Consider the following 24,009-nt stretch of genomic DNA (forward strand, 5'->3'; position numbering starts at 1 on the left):
GCACAAAGTGCGTGCTTTACTCATAGTTTAGAGTTAAAAACCCTCAAATGAAATCCTTGCAAGATTTACTGTTTGTTTGATCTTCTTAGTACAACAGACTCAGCTGACAGTCCTGTCCTCTGGATATTCCACTGCAGTTTAGCAATCATTGTTTATCCAAACTGTTTAACACTGCCGTGCTACACCCATCTCCTGATTTTTGATAACCATCATCTCTGGTCTTGATAACACATGACATTTTATTTCTTGATTTGAACTAGCAATCATGAGGAGCACAGACTGCCAGTCTCTCTCCTTGCATGTGGAATTCTAATATATATTTTTACAGGAAAATCACTTTAACCTTTACCACAGATTTGCTTGAATTGGTCTAATCTTAACCATACTAGCTTAGAAAAGGATTTAGCTCTTTTCTCTCCCCTCAAATAACATTGAAAGTCATGTTATCTTTACTAAAGTGGGCTAAATTTCCAGAAGCTCCCATTATTTCCATTTACAGACAACAAGCTTCATCTAAAAGTTCTTAATATTTTCTGTCCCTGGAAAATCCACTTTAAATTGTTATTCTGTCAAACACAGATTTTGAGGCTGAACTATTTCATCTTGCAGTTTACTCTGGGTTTTGAGCAGTAACTTCCTAACCAGTGTAATTACCTTCCTCACTCCTCCCAGTCCCTGTTGCAGCAAATCCCCTCTTCCCATTCACTACTTGGCCTAAAGGTTGCCTTTTTATTTTCTTGTTCTACCTTGCTTTTCCTTATTGTGTTCCCCTGTAAAGCAACAGCCCAGAAGAAAACTGCTCCTTTCTAGGACTCATTTACAAACCTGCTTCTCCATGGATGCCTAATATACCTAGTTAATACTATTTTCTTTTGAAAGTAAATGATCTAAAAAAAAAAAAAAAATTCATCTGCAAACTGGGATCCAATTTGCAACGCTTTTCTGATGGCCTGATGTGATTCTGCAGAGCACAGCACAACAAAGGGACAGGGCTCTGGCCAGAGCTCACATCCCCTCTTGTACCCTCTGGACTCACCCCAAAAGCCAACTCGAGGGCCAAAACTCCCACAGGAATTGCTGCCTCCCACTGCCATCCCCTTCCCCTCTCCAGCTCTCAGCACTGCACAGCTGCTGGAACTTCCTCCTGGCAGACTTCCATGATGATGCTTTTGTAGCCCTTCAGCCACTTCATCTCACTCAGCTCCCACCTTGTCTGGCTGGGTCTGAAAAATTCCTGCCTGAAACTCCTAATGAATGGACTGGGGAACCAAATCCTTCCTTAGCTGCAAGAGGAAAGTGCATCAGAGCAAAGCACACACAGTAACCCTAAAATCCTGTTCTTACAGCAGAGAACAAACCCCAGCACAGGTCTAAGGAATTAAGGTGGGCAGTAGTTAAACCCTTTGCCCGTGGAGGTTTTTACTCCATGTTTGTTTGTGCTGTTACTTCCACATTGACATTCCACAAAAAAACAGTGGGCAGAGTCATCACCCTCACATAGCTCACCATTTCTTCCTTAAATCTTTTTCAGGACAGAAGGTTTTTTAATGAAAATAGAAAATTCCTTGTTTACCTGAAAGATGAAACTCTGTAGAGGAAGCTCACAAGAAAAACTTACCTTTTGGGGGCTGGGGACAAGCAGAAGAGAGACAGCTCTTGCTTCCTTCAATATTGCTATCAGTTCCAGAAAACAAGACCTTGTAAGATGATGAGTAGCTAACTACCCATTTTTTAGCTAAGCTAATTTCCATTATAAAGAATTTGAGCAGTACACAGAAGTTGCATTTCACTGCCTCTAAATTCTATTTTATGCCAAGATCTGTGAGCACAGTTGCAGAAAAGCAACTGATGAAACAAACCAGGACCAAATAAGAAAATACAGCAAGAACTCTGAAGTTCCTCAAGTGTGTTCCAGCAAACCCAAAGCCTGGACCCAGACACATTCCCCCACCTGCACTCCTGCAGGAGGATGTGTAAACACAAATCACTGCACAAGATGGTAAAGGCTGCACACTCCAAGGGGGCTCCAGCAGCAGAGACTGTAAAGCAGCCCCCCGCAGTAATGAGATAATCCTCATTAGTTTCATTTGTTTGTTGAAATGACATCCCAGTTCTGTTTGTCACATAAATTAACTAGTTCTTTCAACCTAGAAAAAATTTTAGAAATGCCACATGCCCAGTAGCTCAACATAAAGTTAACTATAACATAAATCAACATACAATTAGCATATAATTAACTGTCTTAGTAGACAATCTACAGCTCAGTACTGCTATTTAAACACATTATCCAATGTCAACTTACCACAGGTTTTCCTCTAAGTAGAACAATCATGTACCTCAGTTATTCTAGGCTATTTGTGCCTCACAGTAATGACAGTAAACAAATGTAACTTTCATCATTTGCATAATAAAGGATTTGTTTCTAACATTTTGTAGCATAAAAAACAGGATTTCTTCAACATAACTTCATTTAAGTTTGCATGTCAAAGTCAAGAAGAGCAAGAACTATTTCATGGCTATACATTTGCTGTCAGTAATAATACCTAAGTAAAAGTTAACAGGAAGATATTCTCAGTTTATGTAGCTTCATTAACAACAGACTGAAAAACTCAGCTACATAGCAAATCTCTTACATCAGTGAAGTGACAAAATCTGATTGTGTGACACACAGATTTCTGATTATTTTGTTCAACAGAAGTAGCAGCCACTGGGCTGTGCCTAAACAGAACTGTGCAGAAATGCTCTGATAACGAGATGGAGCTGCCTGGAAAGGGAGAAGATGTGGTCATTTATGGAGACATTCCCACCTTTTTAGTCACTTCTGCTGTGATCAGAATTCAGGTTTTGTTGAGGTAAGTGACTGGTGAGCTAAAGTCACCAGAGTTAACAAAATCCCAGGCACCACTTCAGACCTGGCAGAACTGTAAACAAACCAGGGGGTTGCAAGATTGCTCCCCAATGTTTTCTTTTCCATGATGGATTTAAAAAAAAAGTGTTAAAGATCTTTCACCTTAATTACTGAGTCTTTTACTTAGAAACTGGCCAATCCATTCACCAGAGGGAGCTCAAATCATGACTCAAATGGAGTAATCCAACTTCTATACAAATACCTAGCTTAAAAGGTCTCCTCAGAATTATTCTGCATGAACTTCAGGAAGTTACAGAATTGTCCCCTAAAAACATGACACACAGCACCTGCAGTACACTTTCTTATCATTTATTGAGGTACTTTTTTTTAAACAAGTTCTACAAAAGACATCAACTTCATTTAAAAAATGGATACATGTTTCTTTTCAAATACAATACAGACTACATTTTATAAAGAAAGAAACAAACCTTTATTTTAATTAATAGTACAAATACAAGAATCCATAGAATTTCAAATACTGACCAACAAAACACATGGAGTGATTCACATGCACTTTTGCAAAAAGGCCAGCCTGAAAGTTGAAAAGTAACACTTTAGGAGGAAAAATATTAAGAATTCTGAATCTGGAAACTGGAAAAAATTTAGGAGCACATCACTTAATTGAGTTCTCCATCAACCCCATCTAGTCTGTCTTACCATATAATAAAACCTCTGTTAGCCAGAACTTCTCCTCCACAACAGCCCTGTGCTTCAAAGAAAGAGCAATGAATGTGTTCAGAGAATTGCCAAGAGTGGAGAACTGGCCACGCCTCAGGTCAAGTGCAGGGAACACAAGAGGTGCCCTCAGGGAAGGCATCAAAAGTGCAGCTCTGCCAGGCAATCACACCCTTCATAACAGCAGGCAGATCAATATTCAAGTGAGCAACCTGGGCACTGATGTGAGACAGAGTTCACTCAGCAGCTCCTGCTGAAGCAGGACCCCAAAGTGTCCAGGTTCCCTGCAGAAGTGACTTACTGCTGAGCACACTGAGTTTCAGAACTTGCCTTAGAAGATACGTACAATGTGGAATGTTTTTTCTTCTGTGTTTTCTTCTCTGTTGAGATTTTAGTTTCTCTCTTATCTTCTTCTGTAGTTTCAAATCTGGATTCAGCTGTTAACCTACAGGCAAAGCAACCATTCTAAATATATACTTAGTTAATATAAACCTGGACTAAAATAAGAATTTTAGGCAAAATCAACAAGCCAGCTGGCAAACCATCCATATACAGAGACAGAGCAAGCAAGTTTAAGAAGAAAATGAGACTAAACCAAAGCATTTTTCTATCAGTCCTAATCACATTTCATCATTAAAAACCTCCCCCCACACCTCAGCTGCTGAAATGTTTGGTAAGGAAGATTATTGAAGATGTGAAGTGGCTGAGATCAGCCTTCAGAAACACCAGTGACTGTGTCATGCACAGAAAGGAGATCCAGTCCCCAAAAGCACAACTCCAGGTGAAAAGTCTGAGCAACACCATACAAATGGAATGAAATCAAGCTTCTTGCTTCTACACTACCAAAAACCTACCCTTAAAATATGCTTCAGCCTTGTTCTACACCACTATGGCCTTCAGCTTAGTGCTTGAATATCTTCAGCTGGGGGAAGATTTATTTTCAGCCTCTAAATGATATAATTTGTCCACTGACAAGTTTTAATTCTGCTATGAATGTGAATGGGGATAAAACTGCCTCGTTGTTAAAAAGATAATTCTGAAATCAAAACATCAGATTGCGCTCAGATGCCTAAATCTTGTTTTTAATTTAATGAACATGCAAACATGCTATTAGAACAATTGATGTATAGTGATGTTTTACCCAACCAAATTACTCACACCCCATTGACTGTTACACATGATTATTTTCACAACGAAAGAAATTATGGAAAATGAAGTTCCAAATTAAACATCACTTTATATAACAACACAAACTCTACACACATTTATCAGCACACACATTAAAGCAATTCTCTGGTGATCTTGTGGATTTTTAGTGGTCACAGGAGCCCCCAGTGAGCCACCCACACCATGGACAGCTGCTTTCAGTGATGTTTTCCCCAACACAAATAGCTGCTACTCAGTTGTTAGAGACTTATTTGCAATACAGGAAGGTGCAGGTGAACTTGAGGACTATGAAAGGAGCTGTAACAAAAAAAAAATTGGGGAAATTCAGCTACAGATTCAGACTGCTGTCAAGGTATGATGCACTGCAGGCCTTGTGCATGGTATTCCCTGTAAGCACTGTCTCAACAGGCTGAAGAAAACCAGGCTCTGCCGTGCACCTCCTCTAGATCAGGGTTTGCTCCACCATGTGCTTTGCACTAAGGCCACATCTGTAACTCTGATGGCTGAGCACCTTCAGTCCATGGTCACCTTCACTTTGAGTTGGACAAATCCTTATGTGCTTACAGCTAGAAGGAATTATTCAGGGAAGAAAAAAAATGTGTTCTCAGTAGCCATCATGTGGTTTGCACTCCCCCAGCAGCTGCAGCTGGGGATGGATCATTTCTGTTTATGAACCTGCTCCTATGGCAGATTCCCTTCATTTGTCCCTCCTACTCTTCTGCCTTTAACAGCCCCTGTCCAAGGCCACCAAAACCACTACTCTAATGGCCAAAATTGCCAAGTGAGTCCCTATGAACGAGCAGAAAGAACCCAAAGCAGAAGAACAAATAAAAACCACATTCACTTAAGTTACATCCCAAAGCAGCACAAGTGGATTTATGCACAATATTGCCCTTTTATGGTATTATATAATTCTCTTAGCCTGTAATGTAACAGCTCTGGCAATCACATTCACCCTGTGCCTCTTGGGGAGACAGAAGCCAGGACTGAGGGAGTGAAGCTGAGCCTGGGAAGAAAGGCTGGAGCAGTTTTCTTTTTTTCTTTCTCACTGCCCCACTGTCTTTAACTGGCAGGGATTTAATCTTCCCCAAGTCTGGTTTGCCCATGACCTCGGTCATCTTTACCCACTAACTTTTTCCATCCAGTGCTCTCATCTGTCCTATGGAAGAGAGGGAGGAGCAGCTGATAGCGAGCTGACAGCAAGCTGAGGTTCACCCCACAGCCCTCAGAGAGCACCCTTAGAGCCCTGTCCTGGTTCACCAGGTGCCAGCACAGGGAATGGATCAGAAAGAACAGACAGTGCTTAAACACCAGCAAATGCTGGTGAAATTATGACATGATTTAAGCTCTGACTCTACAGACCAAAACTGAGATATAACTGAGGCTCCTTCTACCTGTTTAAGGAAGATGAACTTGTTTCATCAGGTGGAGTTTTACTTCCCACAGCTGAGGGCTGTGCCTAAAACCCCAAAGAATATTATTAGTTTATCCAGAGCTCCTGCTGAGCCAAATGGCCACAGGCAATTGGACAAAGCCCAAGTGAAGTAGATTTGGTGTATATAATCCAACTAAATAATTTAAGGGAGCAAATCCAAGCTCTTCTTTAGATCAAACTCAGGCAAACTGCCTCAAATCTCAATGCAATATAAACTGTGCAGCAAGGGCTAGAGTCTGCTATTTCAGTTTAAGAAGAGAAGAAAAGCATTTCAATAGAGAAATGTTTATGTCTATTGACCAGTTAGTTGGCCAAACAAAAGATCACTGCACATAACCTTTGCATTGCCAGAATTCCAGCATGCATTGAGAAGTAATAATCACCACGTGAATATTTTAATCTGTAGTCTCAGCACTCATGTCACAACCTGATCAGTGCCACCACCTAATGAGTGACTGCAGTGCTGGCTGCAGCCCTCTGGAAGGACACAGAGGTGTCCTGCACACACAGGTGTTGGCTGAGATCATCCAGCTGTACCTGCTTAGATCTCAGCAAGAAAGTCTCTTCACACAGGGGAGTTTGTCACCTCCACAAGCACACCCAGATCACTTCTGACCACTTCCTCATCGCCTCCTGGGCTGAGATGACAAATTCAAACCCCACTTTCTAGAAACAAAGTTTGCAGCCCTTTCACAGCTAAAGTGGCTCTGTTCTCCCACAATTCCAGGCCAATGTCAGAGCTCAAATAATTACTGCACAAAAACTATTCCAGGCACAAAACCAATCCCCAGAGACCACAACAGCCTTTTCAGCTGCAGCATCACATTTTAGTTAACGCAAGATGAAACACTGACAATTATCCACCCTTATTTTTTCCTCCCACAAACTCTCCCTTCCCAGGTCCCCACTCCTGATCGATATGCCAATATTTTCTGTGCCCAAGGTTCAGCCACATCCATCACAGAACAGTCCAGAGATTCTTTCAGTGTTTAGCAACCCAGATTCTCAAATTTTCAGACTTTAATATGACTTCCTATTTTATAGCACACATAACAGATTAGGGGTAAGTAAATCCTTAATGTTAGTTTAGTATCACAACCTGGGGTTTTAGTAGCTCATTAACACAATCAGAAACAAACAGAACTTTCTGCCTGGATTTGCCTTTTACAGACTCACAGTATCACAAAAAAAAAGCTTAACAGTTTATCTGGAGTTTTGTGGCAGCTTAATTAATTGTGTTTGTGGTTTTTATTTTTCAAATATTTTTCATCTTTTGTTCCTTATTTGAACCAACGGCAAAAGGGTGCAAGATTAGAAACCTCCCTCTGAACTATGGTTTCATCTTCCTCTTCCACTTTTTCTACTCTCTCTGCTTTCCAGCATCAACTCCATAAATAATTTCCACTCCTCACCCCAGCTCCAGTAGGTTTCCCCCTTCAGTTCCCGTAAACTATTTCCAACAGTTTCCTGTAAGCAGACATTATATCTTCTTTTCCCTAAGCAATATGAAGAAGTGAACCTTTTCATATCAGGTTACATTCTGCCCGTTCCTTTACGTGTAGAGGACATTGTCAAAACCCAACACCATCACTAAATTATACCAATCTTTCTTCTCCACTTTCATCCACATCTGACCTTCCTGATCTTCCCTCCTCACTAACAATCCCTCATTTTGACACAGCTGCTAAAACTGCTGTTTCTGCCATATTCTCTCCACAGTTTAAGAAGTCTGCAGTATTTGGCTACTTTAAATCTGTTTATTACATGCATGCAACCTTGAGGAATTGATCCAAGAGCCAAAGCATCAATCCAATTACCCTGAATGCCATTAACTTTGGCTATTTCTTCCAGCAGCTATTAGCAAGTTGCGAGCTCTAAACCTTTGGACCAGCCTAGACTTCTTTTCTACCTGCAATCACTTGAATATGTGTTTACAAAGAGTATAAAGAGAATACCAAAAGCAATAGTTGAAAAAGTAGAAAATCAAAGTCAGTATTGTTTTCACCAGGATAAAAAAAGCTGGACATAATGACTGTTCTCAGTTACTTTTTACTAGATGATAAAGTAACTTCAATTCTCAGTTCAGGGGAAAATTTTTCATCTTAATTTGGCAGTTATGTTTCCAGCTATTGTGCATCCAGACCATGCATTTCATTTGTCTGACAACACAGACAGCTAATTAATTCTCTATTATCTCGTACAATGAAAGTTAACACAATTCAGGTGAAGAATTACTTAAATAATTTTTAGGCTTTTAGCTAAATCTGGAAGTGGCTGGGGGCTGAAATTAGGTATGAAACTGGAGTGTGATTCCAGCTGCCTTTATTACCTTGAGCTGTAACACAGCCGTGTGGCAGTTTTGAGGGGACCAAGAACACAAAGTTTCTGATGCTGGAGCAAACCAAGTGAGCTGTCATGCTACCTGCACACCTTAAATGTCTTCAAGCAATGGGAAAGTTATTTCAGAGACTGTTCCGAGAGTCTTTTTTATTAGTCAGTGTTTGAGTCCTTCTAAAAGGTAGCGAGAGGTTGAGCGTGGGCAGCCGGAGCTGAGGAATGACACTGCATGCAACACTGAGGAAATAGATAAAGCAGTGGAGAGCACAGCTCATGCAGCGAAAGAAAAGAGATGCAGGTCTGTGCTGACTGCCTGGAGCAGAGACAGAAGCTGACACTGACCTGGGGACAGCTGGAGCTGGGGAATTGTTTCCACTTCTGCTATTCGAAGTAAAGGTGACATGATTCTCATCTTGAATTTTAACTCTTTTTCTTTCTCTTTCAGGTTCAACAATGTTTCGTATTGCCTGGAGAGCTGTTTGTAGTGGGGATGCTTGGATAGGCTGTCTTTTTGGAGAAGCATCACTTTGCTCAAGGCTCTTGGCAGTCATCTTTTTCCCTTCCTTACTTGGCAATTGAGTGAGAGCAGTTTCTTTCACTGAAGTATTTTTGCTGTCGAAGTATTCACAAGTTGTGTTCACTGGAATTCTCTCCCTCTTCTTTTTAATTTTAGAACCTTTAAGTAATTCTGAAGGAAAAAATGGAATATACTTTTTGTACAAAAGAGAAGCTGGAGATGACTTGTCCCCCAACATGCTCACAATAAAAGTAAGAATATTTCACCTCACTAAAGAGCTTGGAATAATTCTTAATAAACAATTTATATCCCTTAAAGAATGTTTCTTATTCTATCTGACCATCCCAACAGAAGTTAGCTTGACAAAGAGACATCTTTCTCCTCATTCACTCTGTCTTTTCACCAAGGCTTTAAATTAAATGCTCTGAACTGCAGGCTGCTGAGGTAAGCTTCCACAAATAACATTTTAAAGTTAAATCCTTTGGGTGTGGACAAAAACAACTTTCCTATCTGGTTCCCCGTTCATGGAATCCCAGAATTGTTTGGATTGGAAGGGACTTTAAAGCCCATCTCATTCCCAGCCCCTGCCATGGGCAGGGACACCTTCCACTATCCCAGGGTGCTCCAAGCCTCATCCAACCTGTCCGTGGACACTGCCAGGGATGGGGCAGCCACAGCTTCTCTGGGCAGCCTGAGCCAGGGCCTCACCACCCTCACTGGGAAGTTTCATCCTAGTATCTCATATAAACTTGCTCTCAGTTTAAATAGAATCCTCTTCCTCCACAGCTCCCTTGCTTTGCACATACTCAGGTACCAGCTGTTTGTCAAGTGGGTCTCTTTAGCCAAAATTTAATCCATATTAACTTGAGCTACTGAACTGTTTTCCTGTAAATGCCTTGCACCTTATTCCAAAGCTCCAATCAGCTGCCTACATCTTGAGACCCAAGACTTCTCATCACTACAAAGACATTGCTGCTATTATGGGAAACACCTGAGATTTGATCCCACCCACTTGAGTCTGGTTATCTACCTGTGCTCTATAAAGCCCCTGAACACTGCCATTTTTAACTGTAAAACTGCATTCTTTAGTCTCCTCCAGTCGGTGCTCACATATTCAAGTGAGGTGTTGAGCAAGGCAGGGCTTTTCTACTATCAGCTCAGCAGATTTTGGATCAGGTTATTTCAGAAAGTCAGCTATTTAAGCATTAAATTTTTGAACTAAACCAATGTCTTCCTGTTTAGTGTCATTCCATATCTAAAGAAATTTGTATTTTCCCAGGTAGAAAAGAAGTATTTACCTTCAGGTTCATATTTCATTTTCAGCTCGTCCAGCATAACCCGCAGGTTCATATTCTCACTCTGACAAGCTTGCAAATGCCTCTCATTTGTGAAGAGTTTCCTTTCAAATTCCAGGACCCTTTGGCTCTCATACAAAGCTTTCATTCTCTGCAGAGATAGCTCATTTTTCAGTGTTTCAGTTTCCTTGCTGGGATGGGAGCAAAATTATAAAATCAGTTACACTTGAATTCGTTTGGGTTTTTCTCTTTTAGTAAAGCAACAACTGAGCACTCAATTTCACCTTAAATTGGTACTTATACATCAGTAGGAAAAAATCAAGCTTTTTTGTCCTATAAAAGATTTTAAGTGTTATTATCTTGGTTTTTTTATAAGAGAAATAAACATACACAGCCTAAAGACTAAGACTTTTCATACAGTTTTCTTACAGATTAATTTTCAATTGATTCAAGGTCTCAATTGCCCTGTATTAGGAGTATTAACAACATTTCTGGAAGAAAGCAATAATCATAAACAGTATTTCTACTGTTATCTTTTAAAACATGAATGAAACTACAAAAAAAAAAAACCCAACAGTCAGTCCTATAACGAAGTCAGGTAGGTTCCACAGCATTAGAAAATGCAACAGGGACAAAACCCATCTGCACATGCAGTCAGTGCATACAAACAGTAACAAAAAAGGGAGGATAAAAACAAGTACCTAGAAGATAACCCTGCCACAACCAGGGCTTCAGGCTGGAATCACTTACTTTGAGTTGTCAAGTTTAATTTGCAGTAAATCTGCATAGTAACCATTTTCAGAATCGCTTCCTTTGGCACCATTAGCGGGTCTGGACTCCTCCATATTCTCATATAAACTCTGACAAAGAACAAGTGTCAGCTTGTCAAGCAGTGACCTTTCAGAAGCACATTAGCTTAGTTCTTAGGAGACATTTTCTATGCATTGTGATGGTGAAGCCTCATCATAGAGGGATTTAAAGACAAGATAAAACTCAGCTGCTCTGAGTACTTTCTCATTTGTTACAAATATCAAATAGCACTAATACTGACAGCTCTCTCTCATCCACTGAAAAAAGGCAAACAAAAAGTGAGTTTACTCCAGAAGGTTTGCAAGCAGCACTGCAGAACAGCTTTCTTGCTTTATACTTGAAAATACAGGGTATTTAGTTAACCCCAGGGAATTTTTCTCAGCATTTATTTCTAGGCTTCAGCAGCTGGACCCCAGAGGAATACCAGCCATGCTAATCAACAGTCAAAATCTCAAAATCAATTACATATTTCAGATGAGGAAGTTGGTTCATAGTAAAGATGTTATAAATGCAGCATCATGTGACATCAGGGTTTTTGTTTGGGTTTTTTTTCCTGAACAAGCAGTACTCAGATTTAATCCTGTCCCAGAGACCTCCCAGGCCTCTGTCAGTCACTGCCTACAGATACTTTTGGTGGTTATTAGAATCAATCATTCCATTTCCCAACACTACTTATTTATGGTCTAGAGACAGAAATTATGTACAGATCAAGCTTAAGCATGACAAAACTGGTAAAATAATCAGGCTGCCTCAATTATTGCTAAAATGGGTTAAGCCTGGCTTCACACCAGGTTATTGGGTTAAATACAGAATACAGGAGGCTATCCTGGAAAGCACAGTCCTACTGCACAAGCAAATACACCTCAGTTTGCATTCCAAAGCTCTGATAAGAAAGGGCCAAACGAGTCCAGAAACATGCAAGAATTAAGAAAGGCTTCAGCTTTTCTCTCTGGGAACACAAAAACATCAGTAGCATTACACTGATGCATACAGAAATCCTTGTGTGTTTCTCACTTTTCAAAATACTGACAAGATGTTTTCAAGTTGCATAAGAGGACTGAAAAAACTGCTTTACAAGGATAATTAAGCACATCAGTTTTGCTAGAAAAGAGCATGCTTCAGCTGCAAAGTTAAGACACATCAAGAAACTAAATATCCAAGAAATTCAATAGAGCTGAGACACCAAAGGCTAAAGCCTAAGCACACACAGTAAAAGTGCCAAATGACTGCACCTTCCCAGAGAAAAATTGGATGTCACAGCTCAGTGAGCTTTGACCAAGTAACTGAATTTAAATGCTAGAAATAACTATAAACTATATGAAAGTGCTTCACATAGGACACAAAATTGTTTCTTCAACCCAGGTGTTGGCTGAGGTATAATTTTCTGCTTCTCTGCACTTGAGGAGTCTAATATTCTCCAGCTGCAAAATACAATTCAGGTCAAATAAAGATATGAGTCAGCTTTTGGATCCCTTTTCAAACCCCACCATGGACTTCAGATAGTTTTCATAATTCTTCTTGTTTTCATGTTTTAGCTACCAATTACAATTTTCTACTTAACTAAAAACCACATACCTTAAATTTTTCTAGCTGCCTCACTTTCATAAGAAGATCTTCTATTTCACCATTCTTTTGCTCTAACATGGACTGTAAGCGTTCCAGCTGATCAAATTCTGCCTGGGAGCCTTTCAGCTGCAGCAGTGTAGCCATTTGCAGCTGGAAAAGAGGAAAAAACTATTTACAACAAGTACTGGGATTAGTGACCGAAAATCCCAGCCTTTTACACAAAACTGTTTGGGCACTCAAGCCCTGTAATTCTAAACCTGAATATAGAAGAGCACTGGATGCTTGAACTCAGTGTTTGTGACATAATCCTAGCAATTATCACCACCAGGGCATGAGGACAGCTGAGATCTCAGTGAGCAGTGCAGTCCTGAGGTGTCCCACTCATCTCTGTACTGGCTGAGGAGCACATAAACACTCTGCCAAGGACACACACAACATTCCACATCCACACCATCAGCACCAAGCCAGCCAGAAGCCAGTCTCAGTCCAGGCTGATTTGTCAGAGCTGAAATGCACCTTGAGAACTCACTTAGGAAATTCCACAAGCTTAACCCCTCATTTTTTTCAGTTCTGCTTTTCAGATGTAACATCACCATGTTTGCCTTCTGCAATATTAACCCAAGAATTTCAGCTTTTTCTCTTCTCCAATGGAATACATCCTTTCAGGCAAAAGAACACCCTCTGTCATTATAAAGAAGTTATAAAAATCTTACATTTACAGCAATATTTCTGTTGGTGTTAATAATATTGAAGTACAAGGGTCTTAATACATTCAGTTAGAGGTGATACATCAGACATTAAAACAAGAAGCAGAACAAATTAAAGACTTCATAAGGTGTTAGTAAAAACTGAGGCATTTTTATCAGTCTAGTCAGTATAGATAAGGTAACACTGGGAGAAATCACAGCGAAAGGATCAAGTGAAAAATTAGATTAGAAGGAAAGCAAGAAGAACATTTACCCTATAGAATCTCTTATGTCAGGTAAAGGGTACTGATGATTCTGTGCACAAATTAGAGCAAATGAAAGATTCAATCATCTCCTCAGAGCTTCTACAGGATGCAAGGGAGGCAAAATTGTAAACTCCACCTCACTGGCTGACTAAAACTATCCTCACAGCTGCCAAACACAGACACCCAACCTTTTTTCCTTTTCCCTTAAAATGCCTCCTGGTAACTATCAGAATTGCAAATTTCAGCTGATCTACATTAACAAGGATCTTGAAGAAACTGGAAAGGACTAGGAAAAACATACTAGAGGTGGGAAAGCCTTCCCAGGAGTGCTGTGTACATTCTGTTCAGGAGTCAAATCCTCAGGATTTACCAGTAATTACCACAAAGTGAGATTCTTCAACTAAAGATGCAACAGCAGCTACCTCTCCTGTGGGGTAAGCAGCTTTGAGTGGAGAGATCAGCTAAACTCAGACTGAGCTTTAACTGGCAGCATCTCAGTGCAGCACAACAGAGAGAGGATGCTAACAGGGATCTGAGACAGCAGCTTAAGCAAAACAGCTTTTCTAACAAACTACCCATCTCCAATACTATCGAAAAAAAATTAGAAAGAATTCCAAATAAAAGCTTTACGTACTAGCATAGGGATACAAATTTGCCTCCATTTTTGGTACTTTTGGTATTAGCTGTGTTTCTTACACCATTCAATCAGTATAACTGACTTAGCCCGTATCACAAAGAGAAAATTTCCAAAGGAACTGATCCTACTCAATGACTTTCCTCACTCAAATCTTTGCTGTATCAGTTTTCGTTTCCTTTAAGACCATCGTTTGAATTACTTTCAACCTACTCCATAAAATCTAGGCAATATAAATCTTCAGTGCAACTCATTGATGTTTAAGCACTCTCCTCAATCTGCATGAGGAGAGTGCTTAAGTAGTTAATCAAAATGAAAGGATCCACTTTAGCATTGGAAAAATCGTGAGACCAACATGAAAACAGTTGGCAGCTCTGCAGCATCCCCTTGACATTGTCTTGTAAATCAGCTTCTGCTAACTAGTCCTCAACAATATTAACCAACAGGCTCCCATCCTATAGCAGTGGAGTTTAACTTAAAGAATTATGAAAGTTAGGATTTATTCTTACACCAAAAATAGGGAAAAGCAACAAGAAAAAATATGGACAAAGACAATAAAGCAACACGGAGGTAGAAAAACCCAAACCCCTACAATGTGATGGTAGTAAAAGCTTATCTTTTTCTTTATGCTCATTCCTGACAACCACAGTTAATCTACAAATACCTGATTCATGTAGTACAAGAATTAGACAAGAAAATAAAAAACAATTACCAAGACAAACTGAATGCTAGTTTGACTGACAGGAGTTGTGTTTTACTTTTATCCATTAAACAACTACTGCCAAAGTAAGCAAACATGGTGCCTTCACTGTAAAGTGGATGCTGCTGGACCACAGGAGTCAAACAGCACAGCATCATCTCACTTGTTTTTCCTCCCATTTCCCTCCCCCCAGACTACTGCACCATATTTTAAAGATAACAAATCCCCTGGCCTGTGCATTAAAGCAGTGCCTTATCAGACCCAAGGACACCCTGGAGTATTACAGGAATCATCCTACCTTCATTCTTTGCAATTGTTCTCTACTGAATGCATGCTGTTTTTGTAGGGACTGATATTTTACTTTCACACTGATCAGCTGTCGTTCCATTTCTGCCCTACGGTCCTCCACCTACAGAACATTGTGAACAATTATTACTGTGAAATCACAACGCTTGCTGTCACTGGGATGATGAGTTTGTTAAGGACATGCTGCCTAGCAATTGGTGTTCAGTCTGCAAACACTGCTTTTCCAGCAACAGTACTTGAAAATACAGTCTTTGCCCTGTGATAGAAGTGGGTAGAAGCCCAACCAGTGACATACAACAGATTTTTCTTTTGTTCTTCTGGTATCAAAATAAAGTAACATTTAACATGCTTCAGTGTTGCTGTAGAATAGTTTTGTCCACTGGCAACAGAACAGTTTAAAATCATCTGAACTGTTTCCCAAATTCACTCATCCCCTGGATGCTACCATGAAACATAATGCTCCCTGTGCATTTAACACTCACTCAAAAGCTAATTCCAAAACCCTCCCCAAAAGCTCAAACATCCAGACATTTTCAGGAAGGCAGCTTTTATCAGCAACTGTTATTATTTCACATGCTGTCTTCTACATTAAAGATGGATTTATCAGCCGAACACAAAATCAAGAACTGCAGACAGAACCCTCATGAACCCTCAGTCACAACTTTTGACTTGATAGTCAGATAACCTGAAGTGATTCCATTAAATTTACTAACTCCTTATCTTCAGAGAGAGCATGAAATGGTTTTCCACATGTCAGATCAACACTGAAGTCATATTTGAGGACTAGAGATACATGCTGGCCAGATCAGGGGCAGATACTCCCATATTTTCAATACAATATAAGAAAGAAAACTGAAAATACTTCTCAGGCATCTGTTGCATAGTTGTACCTCAGCAAAGAGAGAATTGCCTTTACTGGTAGGGTCCAAAGATTGCTGCACTGCATGATCCAGCTGAACCCGAAGCTCCTGATTAGCCTCATGAGCTTTCTAGATTAAAGCAAAGAGGATATTGGTCATTTAAGCATCTGCTGTACTGCATACACAAATTTAATCAGAGAGCTTTAACTCTAATTTCCTATACTTTAGCAGAGATTATATTGTTTGAAGTCCTTCATTGAACATACAGTTCTAGTAACTAAGAGACAAATTAATTTCATTTCACTAAAACACTTAATATTCCACTTGTTCTTCAGGACAAGAGCACAACTAAAAGCCTTTAAGGGTAAGCTTTGAAGTTTGTCAGTTGGATTCACGATATTCAGATCACTCTCCCAGTTGTGTTCATCAGTGACAAATGCTCTACTTCCCATCAAGATTCTCCAAGGCATTCAGCAGGAACTTGAAATAAAAAGAATTCTGCCAGTGACCTGTGAGAAGGTCCCCAAGAGGCAGAACAGTGCCATGCAAAGGTTCTCCTTTCACAGCTGCCACAAAGCAAGGCCAACAGAGAGCTTTTACCACCAGACATGACCAACCACTGCCCTTCTCTTTCCCCTCTCTCTCACAACTCCTCAAAACTCCTCCTTCACCAAAAATCTGGCAACACACCTTGTGCAATTTAGGGTTTATCTACCACCGTGAAGTAAAATTAAGAGAATACCTCTAATGCATTGCAGTAAAAGACAACTTCTTTTTCCCTCTCTTCTTTCTCCCCCTGCAGCCGCTCCAGCTGGTTACGTAAGTTACTGTTCACAAGCTCTAACTGTTCTTTACTGCACTGCAGCTCATTCAGCTTTTCTTCATCACTGGCCTAATCAAACAAAAAACAAGAATGAAATGGAAAATATTTAAAACAATTGGAAGACAAGCAGGCCTAAGTAAACCAAAGACATTTATTAGTAGCAATTAGTTTTAATATAAAATATTATCCTGAAGAAGAGAGGGTATTAAAGCCTAGCTCTTACAGCTGTTACTTTTTGCTGTGCACATTGTCTGAATAAAAGCCAATGCTAACATGGCACTGCAGACAGCACACCTAAAAATGAAATGAGCTAAAGGGCAGAATTTCATCTTCAACTAGGCTACACTGCAAACTCAGTGCTACTCACACACCTTCTGGCTCTGGAGTTCAGTGAGCTCTATCTGCAGGTTGAGCATTTCTGAAGACATGGTCTCATGGACACGCTCAGACATCATGTGCAGTTCTTCTGATTTGGCAGCAATTATTTCCTTCTGATGCTCCACTTTTTGTCTCAGTTGTTTCTCTGAGAGTCGGGTTTCATCCAGTTCTGCTTTCAGGTTCTCCAACTTAAAAACAGTTCATAACTAACTAGTATCATTTCATGGTAAATTCTTGAAAAGCACAATACTTCTGACTGCTCCAATCACAGAAAATATCTTGGAAACACAAGAGTAGCTTTTAAAAATAAGCATTGAAATTCAATGTAATTCGTAAGTGACTACACAGATATTTTTTAAAAACCAAACAAGCGACTACACATTGTAACTATTTAGTATTTCTTTTGATAGTTAAGAGTGCAATTATAAGTTAAGTAAATAGTATCTAAAATGGCATTAACAACCTTTTAGCTATATATTAGTTATCAAACCTTGTTTTTAAGGTCACTGATTTCTTGTCCATAGGCTCTCTCAAGCTGTTCTTTCTGCTTATCCAGTTGCACATTTTGCTGTTGCTTAAGGGAATCACACTCAAAATTCAAACTTTCCAACATTCGATTCTTGAGTTCAATTTCCCTCTGAAGTGTGTATTTCTCTTGTTCAAATTTCTGAAAGAAATGACACACTAATAAATCTAGATGTAATTGTATACTGTTCCCTAAGCATTTATGAAAAAGCACAGGCTCCGAACCAAGATGCTTGTAGCTCATTTAGTCTTTTGTTTGAGTGCCAATTAGAGAGTTGTATTATCCATGTTTTAAAAAAAATAAAAATAATTGCTCTAAAGTGTTGTGATTTATGAATGTTGTGTTTACAATTTAATTGTGAAATATTCTCTTCTTCATGGAAACTCTATTTCTTTGCACCCAACATGAAAGGTGTGGGTATCTTTTCTGCAAGTGTCATAAATTTAGCCAGAGTTTATATGTCCTTTCTACCACTACAGAACCCAATTATGTTAAAAATCACTACAGTCCATCAAGCAGAACAGCTGAGTTCAATAGTTGTTTTAACACAGCTAAATTGTCTGTTTCATAGTAAATCCCATCAACTCTTCCAGACTGAAGAATACTTTTTTTAAACAGCTTCTATCAATGCTTGATTGCATGTTTGCTAATTACAAAGGATGGCTTCATTTTACTCTTCCATTCAGCCAGCAATTAAGGAAAAGAAAAAGAGAATCTTGAAAGCAAAAGAGGTAATAAGGAAGCCAAATCAATCTAAACATGCAGATTTTTTTTTCCTTTTCAAAATAACCTAACTCTCGAGACACAAAACAGAATTAAATAAAAAACTGAAAGCTGTCAGGTATCAAAGTGACCTCTGTGGCCTAGACACAGCTTATCAAGGACAGGCTTAGCTCTCAAATACCTAGGGCAGGAGCTTTAACACAAAGATAAGGACTGGCCATAGGACAGGTTTGGGAGTGCACTGCTTGGCCAGAGCCAAGAACAACAAAATCCCAGCAAGAGCCTGCCTGCACACTGGCACAGAAGAGCACACAGAGCTTTCTGAGAGGCTTTTGTGCCTGCTGGTAGAACCCACACTTGTGTTCACAGTACTGCCTTGAATTACTTGCCTCAAACAGCACAGAGGAGAGCCAGAGAGAGATTCAAAACTCTGAATCTCTTGGGTAAGCACAGCTGCCACACAAAATGTTATTCTACTGTATGAAGGCCCACAATTCCAACCCTCCCCTGGAACCCAAGTTACCAGCCTGGCTCAGAAGGTGGCTCCAGCCTCTCACACAGGATCACAACCTATGGGAGCAGCTTGACAGCTCAGGACCTGCCTTCTGTGCTGGTCAGCAGGAAAGGATGATCCTGCCCTGGCTTCCTTGGAACTTGTGCCTTCAGCTGCCTCTAACACAAAACTTACTAATGGTGAACTGACCAGAATAAAAAATTCTGTCCATTCAGAACAGCAGGGTGCTGCAACCCTCCAGCTGCTACAAATCCAACCTTTCAGCTCTATCCCAGGAGAAGGGATGGATGCACAGCCAGAAAGAGACTAAATGAAGATGAATAATTTATCTGAAACACGAGCTGGCTGAACACAAAGATGACCCTTAAAGCCTTTATGAAAAGCGGAAGAGATTTTCCCAACTGAAATTTTCTTCAACAATTACTAAAAAGAAAACTGTAATAATACCTCTACAATTCAGCACTATACTACTCCTTTTTCTGAGCTGCAAAGAAATGTGCTAAAAAGTTCAGAACCCCTGGGTATTTGGAAAATTTAAAAACTTCACGAGAGAACAAATAAATTTTACAGTCTTGCTGCTAGCATTCTTTGCACAGGTTTTAAGTGATATAAAGCTGACTGAGAGAGCATACATAAATGGATTGCTAAACAGAGGAAAAACATGCTCTGAAAGAAATTTACTTTAGCATTTAGCACTCATTTTACATTAAAGGCAATTAGTCCTACATGATACTGCACACTTGCTGCATAATTAGCTATGAAACCCTCTCCTAGTTAGATACAATTATGCTCAGTGTCTTATAGCTGAGAAAAAAGCCCTCTCTACAACTACTCAGAGGTTTATTAGAATTAATCTAGATGCTAGAAGGCATGTAAAACACCTGTGCCTCTCAGAAAACAGTTAAAATAAAATGAAGTTCTGGTTTTGAGCTTTGAGAAGAAAAGGCAGTCATCACCTCAGTTTTCTCAGTCAATTCACTGCGTGTTTGATCCAGCTGATTTTGAACCTCACTTTGGGACTCCAGTAAATGCAAACCATATTGTGCTGCCTTTCTTCGCTCGTTCTCTGCTTCCTTGAGTTGCTGTTTAAGACTTAAAATGGTCTCTGCCTCCATTCTTCTTTCTTTTTCTATTCAACACTGCGAAAAAATAGTTAAAAAATATATTGCAGTAAATATATTTTACAGATAAGAGTAGTTAGATGCAAGAAGCTACTGGATTTCTTTTCTTAATCAGGATAGAACAATATATTTTTGCATTAATACAAGACAAAAAAAAAGCTCACAAGCAGACCTGTGAACAGTAAAATAACAGTTATTTTTTCATAAACTTGGTTACTGTCTTATTTTTGATTAGGTCTAACATGCAGCAGAAGCACTCCTGTGCACCCAGCCTGGTTTCTTCATACATCACAGCCAGAGTTAATTTAGGATAGAGCTCTCTTGCCAAGTACAAGACAATTAAATAACCTTAGAAAAACACTGCTATGCACTTGGCTGACACTATTTTCTCTGTACTATAAACCAAGCCCCACTAAGTCCAGCATTTCTTGTGTACACAAATAACACTTAAGACTGGCGTAGGCAGCTGCCTTAGCAGGACAGTGTACTCCTAATAACATTATGTGGGATAGAGAAACAGATAAAAGGTAAGGAAGGGAAGAGTCAAAAATAGAAGCCCTGTTAAAATACATGGAGTTTAACACAAGGCTTTGCATTTATTTAAGTGCTTAATGGAGTCTTTCAAAACTTAGTTTACCTGTTGGTAAATAATCAACTTCTTGTCACATTTCAGAAAATTCATCTATTTCTAACTGTAGAGTATAACGGAAGACAGAAGTTGCATTTTACAAAAAAGTTAGTAGAAGTAAATACAACAAAGCAAATATTTAAAAAATAAAAGTCAAATTAACACCATAAGTTTGTATGACTGCTTGCTCCCAAATCTGCCAAATCAGCCTGCTGCAAGAAGATCCTACTAAGACAGAAAATGCTAAGTAACTTGGGCTTCTGAACAACATATGCCAAGAGTCTTCTAAGAAAAGAGGAAATAACAGCAAGTGACAAACACACAAAAAAATTTGCAGATTTTTCAAAGTCAGGGTCCATAACTTTTACATAATTTCAGAATAAGTAATGTAATAAGTAAAGCAATTCTGTATTGAAGACCCGACTCTTGCTTTTGTTCTCACAGAAGCAATTTATTTGTTGCCATTTCTTACTGGCACATACATCATTCTTATGAATGTTGTCATATCCATCCTTCTTTTTTTTTGCTAACTTTTATTCAGCATGAAAAACCCCTTGTGGAGTTACCCAGCTTCTCCTAGTAGAAAAGAATTTAATTAACATGCAGAAACAATTGTGCCCATACTGTGCCAATTCCTTTCCAATGTGACCAGAATGATCACATTCTGATTTTTGCATTTTCTCCTCACTTGTTGCTACCCAGGTTTAACACATACAAAGAAACTTTGTCCAGCCAGGCTTTGAAACCTCAGTTTTCACCTCTAACCACTGCAATGCCTGAAATAGTAGTTCTGCACTTATATTAAAATAAGCCAGTGAAACACAGGAATTTTGCATACCAATAATTGAGAACCACCAGTGTTATACTAATACAGGGACACCACATAGAAATTAATAATTAAGTGTTTAAGGCAAGGTGTAGCAATACAAGAACATAGGCAACAACTTCTGGCATGCATTTCCATTAGTAAAGAGGATGAATTGTTCACTTACATAAACAGAACTTTAAAAATAGCTTTATTTTCTGGTCAGACAACAGTATAGAGGCAACACAGCCATTTGGCAGGTCCTATTACTAACTTAAATGAATAACATGTTTAAACTCACCTCCAGAATCCCATTGAAGTATCTCTTGACCTTATTCTTCAACTCCTTGTTTAAAAGAAGACCTTAAAAGTAAAAAAAAAAAGGCAACAGTTGTCTAGGCTGGATGAGTGAGCTGCCAGCACAGCACAGCCCTTCAGAGCAGACCCTTTTCAGAACAGGCTTACCCTGCTGGCTGCCTCATGAACATGCAGATCACAAGCTAAACCCCCACATAAATGCAAATCTTATTCAAATCTCAGTTAGGCAGCTGTCAGACAGTTTAGAAACAGTCAGATCAGGCAGTGCTGCCAAAGGATGGATGCTCTGCACTTGGCCTCAGGGGCAGGTAAACAGGCTACAGCCAGGGTCTTTCTCTTCTGGCACACCTGTAATTTTTAAGGGTTTTTTGGGGGGGATTTTTGACCCACTCCTACTTCTTCAATCTCTTTTGCAGTTCCCTTCCAGTTTCACATATAAGAACTTTGCGCTCCTAATAAATTATTTACTAGACAACAGAAAAAAAAAATGTATGGGTTTTTTCTTAATTTTACAGTTGAAGTGTGGAGGAAAAGAGAAATAGCTTTCCTACTCAACATTCCTGCTGACTATTAGGGAAAAGAGCAAGTATGCCTTTTGGAGCACAGCCAACCTCAATTTTTCCTTGTCAATTCTGGATGAACCAAACAAGTCCAGGTAGTTTTGTTCAAGAAGCTGTACACTGAAATAATTGCCAGCAATTTAATATCATACATGAGGCTAAGTAAATTACTCTGAAAATAACGTTTTAAGATCAATTGAATGGGTAGCAAGGTGAGTAGGCAGGAGGGGGGAAATAACAGACATCTGTCCTCATTTATTCTACTGAGTTACAAGAGTTACTCACTTTTGGCTAAATATCCTCAAACATTTAATGCGAGATTCTATGCTGAGAGCTGCACACCTCGATTATTGAACCATTCAAAGTCTCCTTAATTAAAGTACCAGGGTAGGAGATAAAAGGCAGTCTCCTGGCAGGCCAACTTTTTTCTCCCACTCTAGCACAGCCCTTCTGGTTAAACTCCTATTCCCCAGGGCCACTAGTAGCAGCTGCCCGTGCTCTGATCCTGTGAGAAGCACCCGTGCATTTTTCTGATCAGGAGCACAATTACCAGGGTGGCTTTTCTCCCTCAGCCCAGGCATCCCCACGACCATTCCAGCCAGTTACTTACACAAGTCCATATCTGCACCTACCACGCTGCACACTCAGGCTGAAAGATTTCCGGAGCTGACCACCTTTCCCAAACAGCGTCCTGGGAGGGTCGCTACTACAGAGAACAACAAATGACACACTACAGCCTCACCGTTCAGCCGGGCAGGCTCTGTGTGTCACCAGCGCCATGTCCCCGCTGTCCCCTCCTTCCCGCAGCAGACCGGGTCTGACCCCCACACCCGGTACGGCCCGAACGGGCTCGCCCCGCTCCTCCGCGGGCCGTGGGGCAGCAAACGGTCCCACCCGCTGCAGGGAACGGCGGCCGGCACTGCAGCAGCCCCGCACGGAGCAAACCCCGCTCCCCCTCACTGCTCCCCCTCACTGCTCCCCCTCACTGCCCGCCCTCGCTCGCTGCCCTCTCCCCGCACCCGCCGTTGCGGCCGTTCAAACTCAGCTCCGCGGCACCGCCCAAGTCTCGCGAGATCCGCCCCGCCCCGCCTCCCGCGCCGGGCGGGCCGTGAGGGGCCCCGTGAGGGCGGCTGGAGCCCGCTGCTCCCGGGGCGCTCACGGTGACCCTGTGTCAGCGCTGCCGCCGGGCTGCGGCCGCCCCGTTTATTGGTGTCAAATACAACGCCACAGCCTTGTCCCGACCGCAGGAGCCAATTGGCACACCCAGGAGAGCCATTTCTGTGTTTTATCCGAGTTTGCCCTAAGTAGGGAGCTGAGTGATAACACAGGAAAGGCTGGCTCACCGATCAGCAGAGCTTTACGCTGTTTGTGCATTTCAGCAAGGCCATCAGCACTCATTGGTTACGAATTGCAGAGCTTTTCTATTCATGGGTGTTCAAACCGCTGTTTGC

General features: G+C 40.4%; 1 protein-coding gene across 4 annotated transcripts; it reads right to left on the reverse strand.

Moving 5' to 3' along the window:
• Window positions 1-3,201: 3,201 nt before the first annotated feature.
• On the reverse strand, window positions 3,202-23,602 carry SPDL1 (spindle apparatus coiled-coil protein 1). Of its 4 annotated transcripts, XM_053991393.1 has the most exons (14): window positions 23,578-23,602; window positions 23,191-23,264; window positions 21,982-22,043; window positions 20,083-20,265; window positions 17,854-18,030; window positions 17,357-17,551; window positions 16,905-17,054; window positions 16,193-16,291; window positions 15,295-15,405; window positions 12,720-12,860; window positions 11,085-11,194; window positions 10,338-10,525; window positions 8,608-9,210; window positions 3,940-4,028 (listed from the first exon to the last, which is right to left on the reverse strand). In XM_053991393.1, the coding sequence occupies exons 4-13, from the start codon at window positions 20,239-20,241 to the stop codon at window positions 8,648-8,650; spliced, it is 1,893 nt and encodes a 630-aa protein (XP_053847368.1). In that variant the 5' UTR covers window positions 20,242-20,265; window positions 21,982-22,043; window positions 23,191-23,264; window positions 23,578-23,602; the 3' UTR covers window positions 3,940-4,028; window positions 8,608-8,647. The 4 variants fall into 4 exon arrangements, with proteins under 4 accessions (XP_053847370.1, XP_053847368.1, XP_053847367.1 ...); XM_053991395.1 differs by lacking the exon at window positions 23,578-23,602 and having other exon boundaries at window positions 3,202-4,028; window positions 8,865-9,210; window positions 23,191-23,303; XM_053991392.1 differs by lacking the exon at window positions 23,578-23,602 and having other exon boundaries at window positions 23,191-23,303.
• Between the last annotated feature and the right edge of the window lie 407 nt (window positions 23,603-24,009).

This window comes from Vidua macroura, chromosome 15, assembly GCF_024509145.1.
Source record: "Vidua macroura isolate BioBank_ID:100142 chromosome 15, ASM2450914v1, whole genome shotgun sequence".
Taxonomy (NCBI): domain Eukaryota; kingdom Metazoa; phylum Chordata; class Aves; order Passeriformes; family Viduidae; genus Vidua; species Vidua macroura.

What these genes read in the sequence shown, in the direction of transcription:
- SPDL1 (XM_053991393.1), bottom strand. Translation starts at nt 20,241, where the DNA reads ATGGAGGCAGAGACCATTTTAAGTCTTAAACAGCAACTCAAGGAAGCA. An exon ending in CTGAACTCCAGAGCCAGAAG is followed by an intron (nt 17,055 to 17,356) that starts GTGTGTGAGTAG and finishes TTGTTTGATTAG; the next exon opens with GCCAGTGATGAAGAAAAGCT. An exon ending in AACAATTGCAAAGAATGAAG is followed by an intron (nt 12,861 to 15,294) that starts GTAGGATGATTC and finishes CCTCTTTTCCAG; the next exon opens with CTGCAAATGGCTACACTGCT.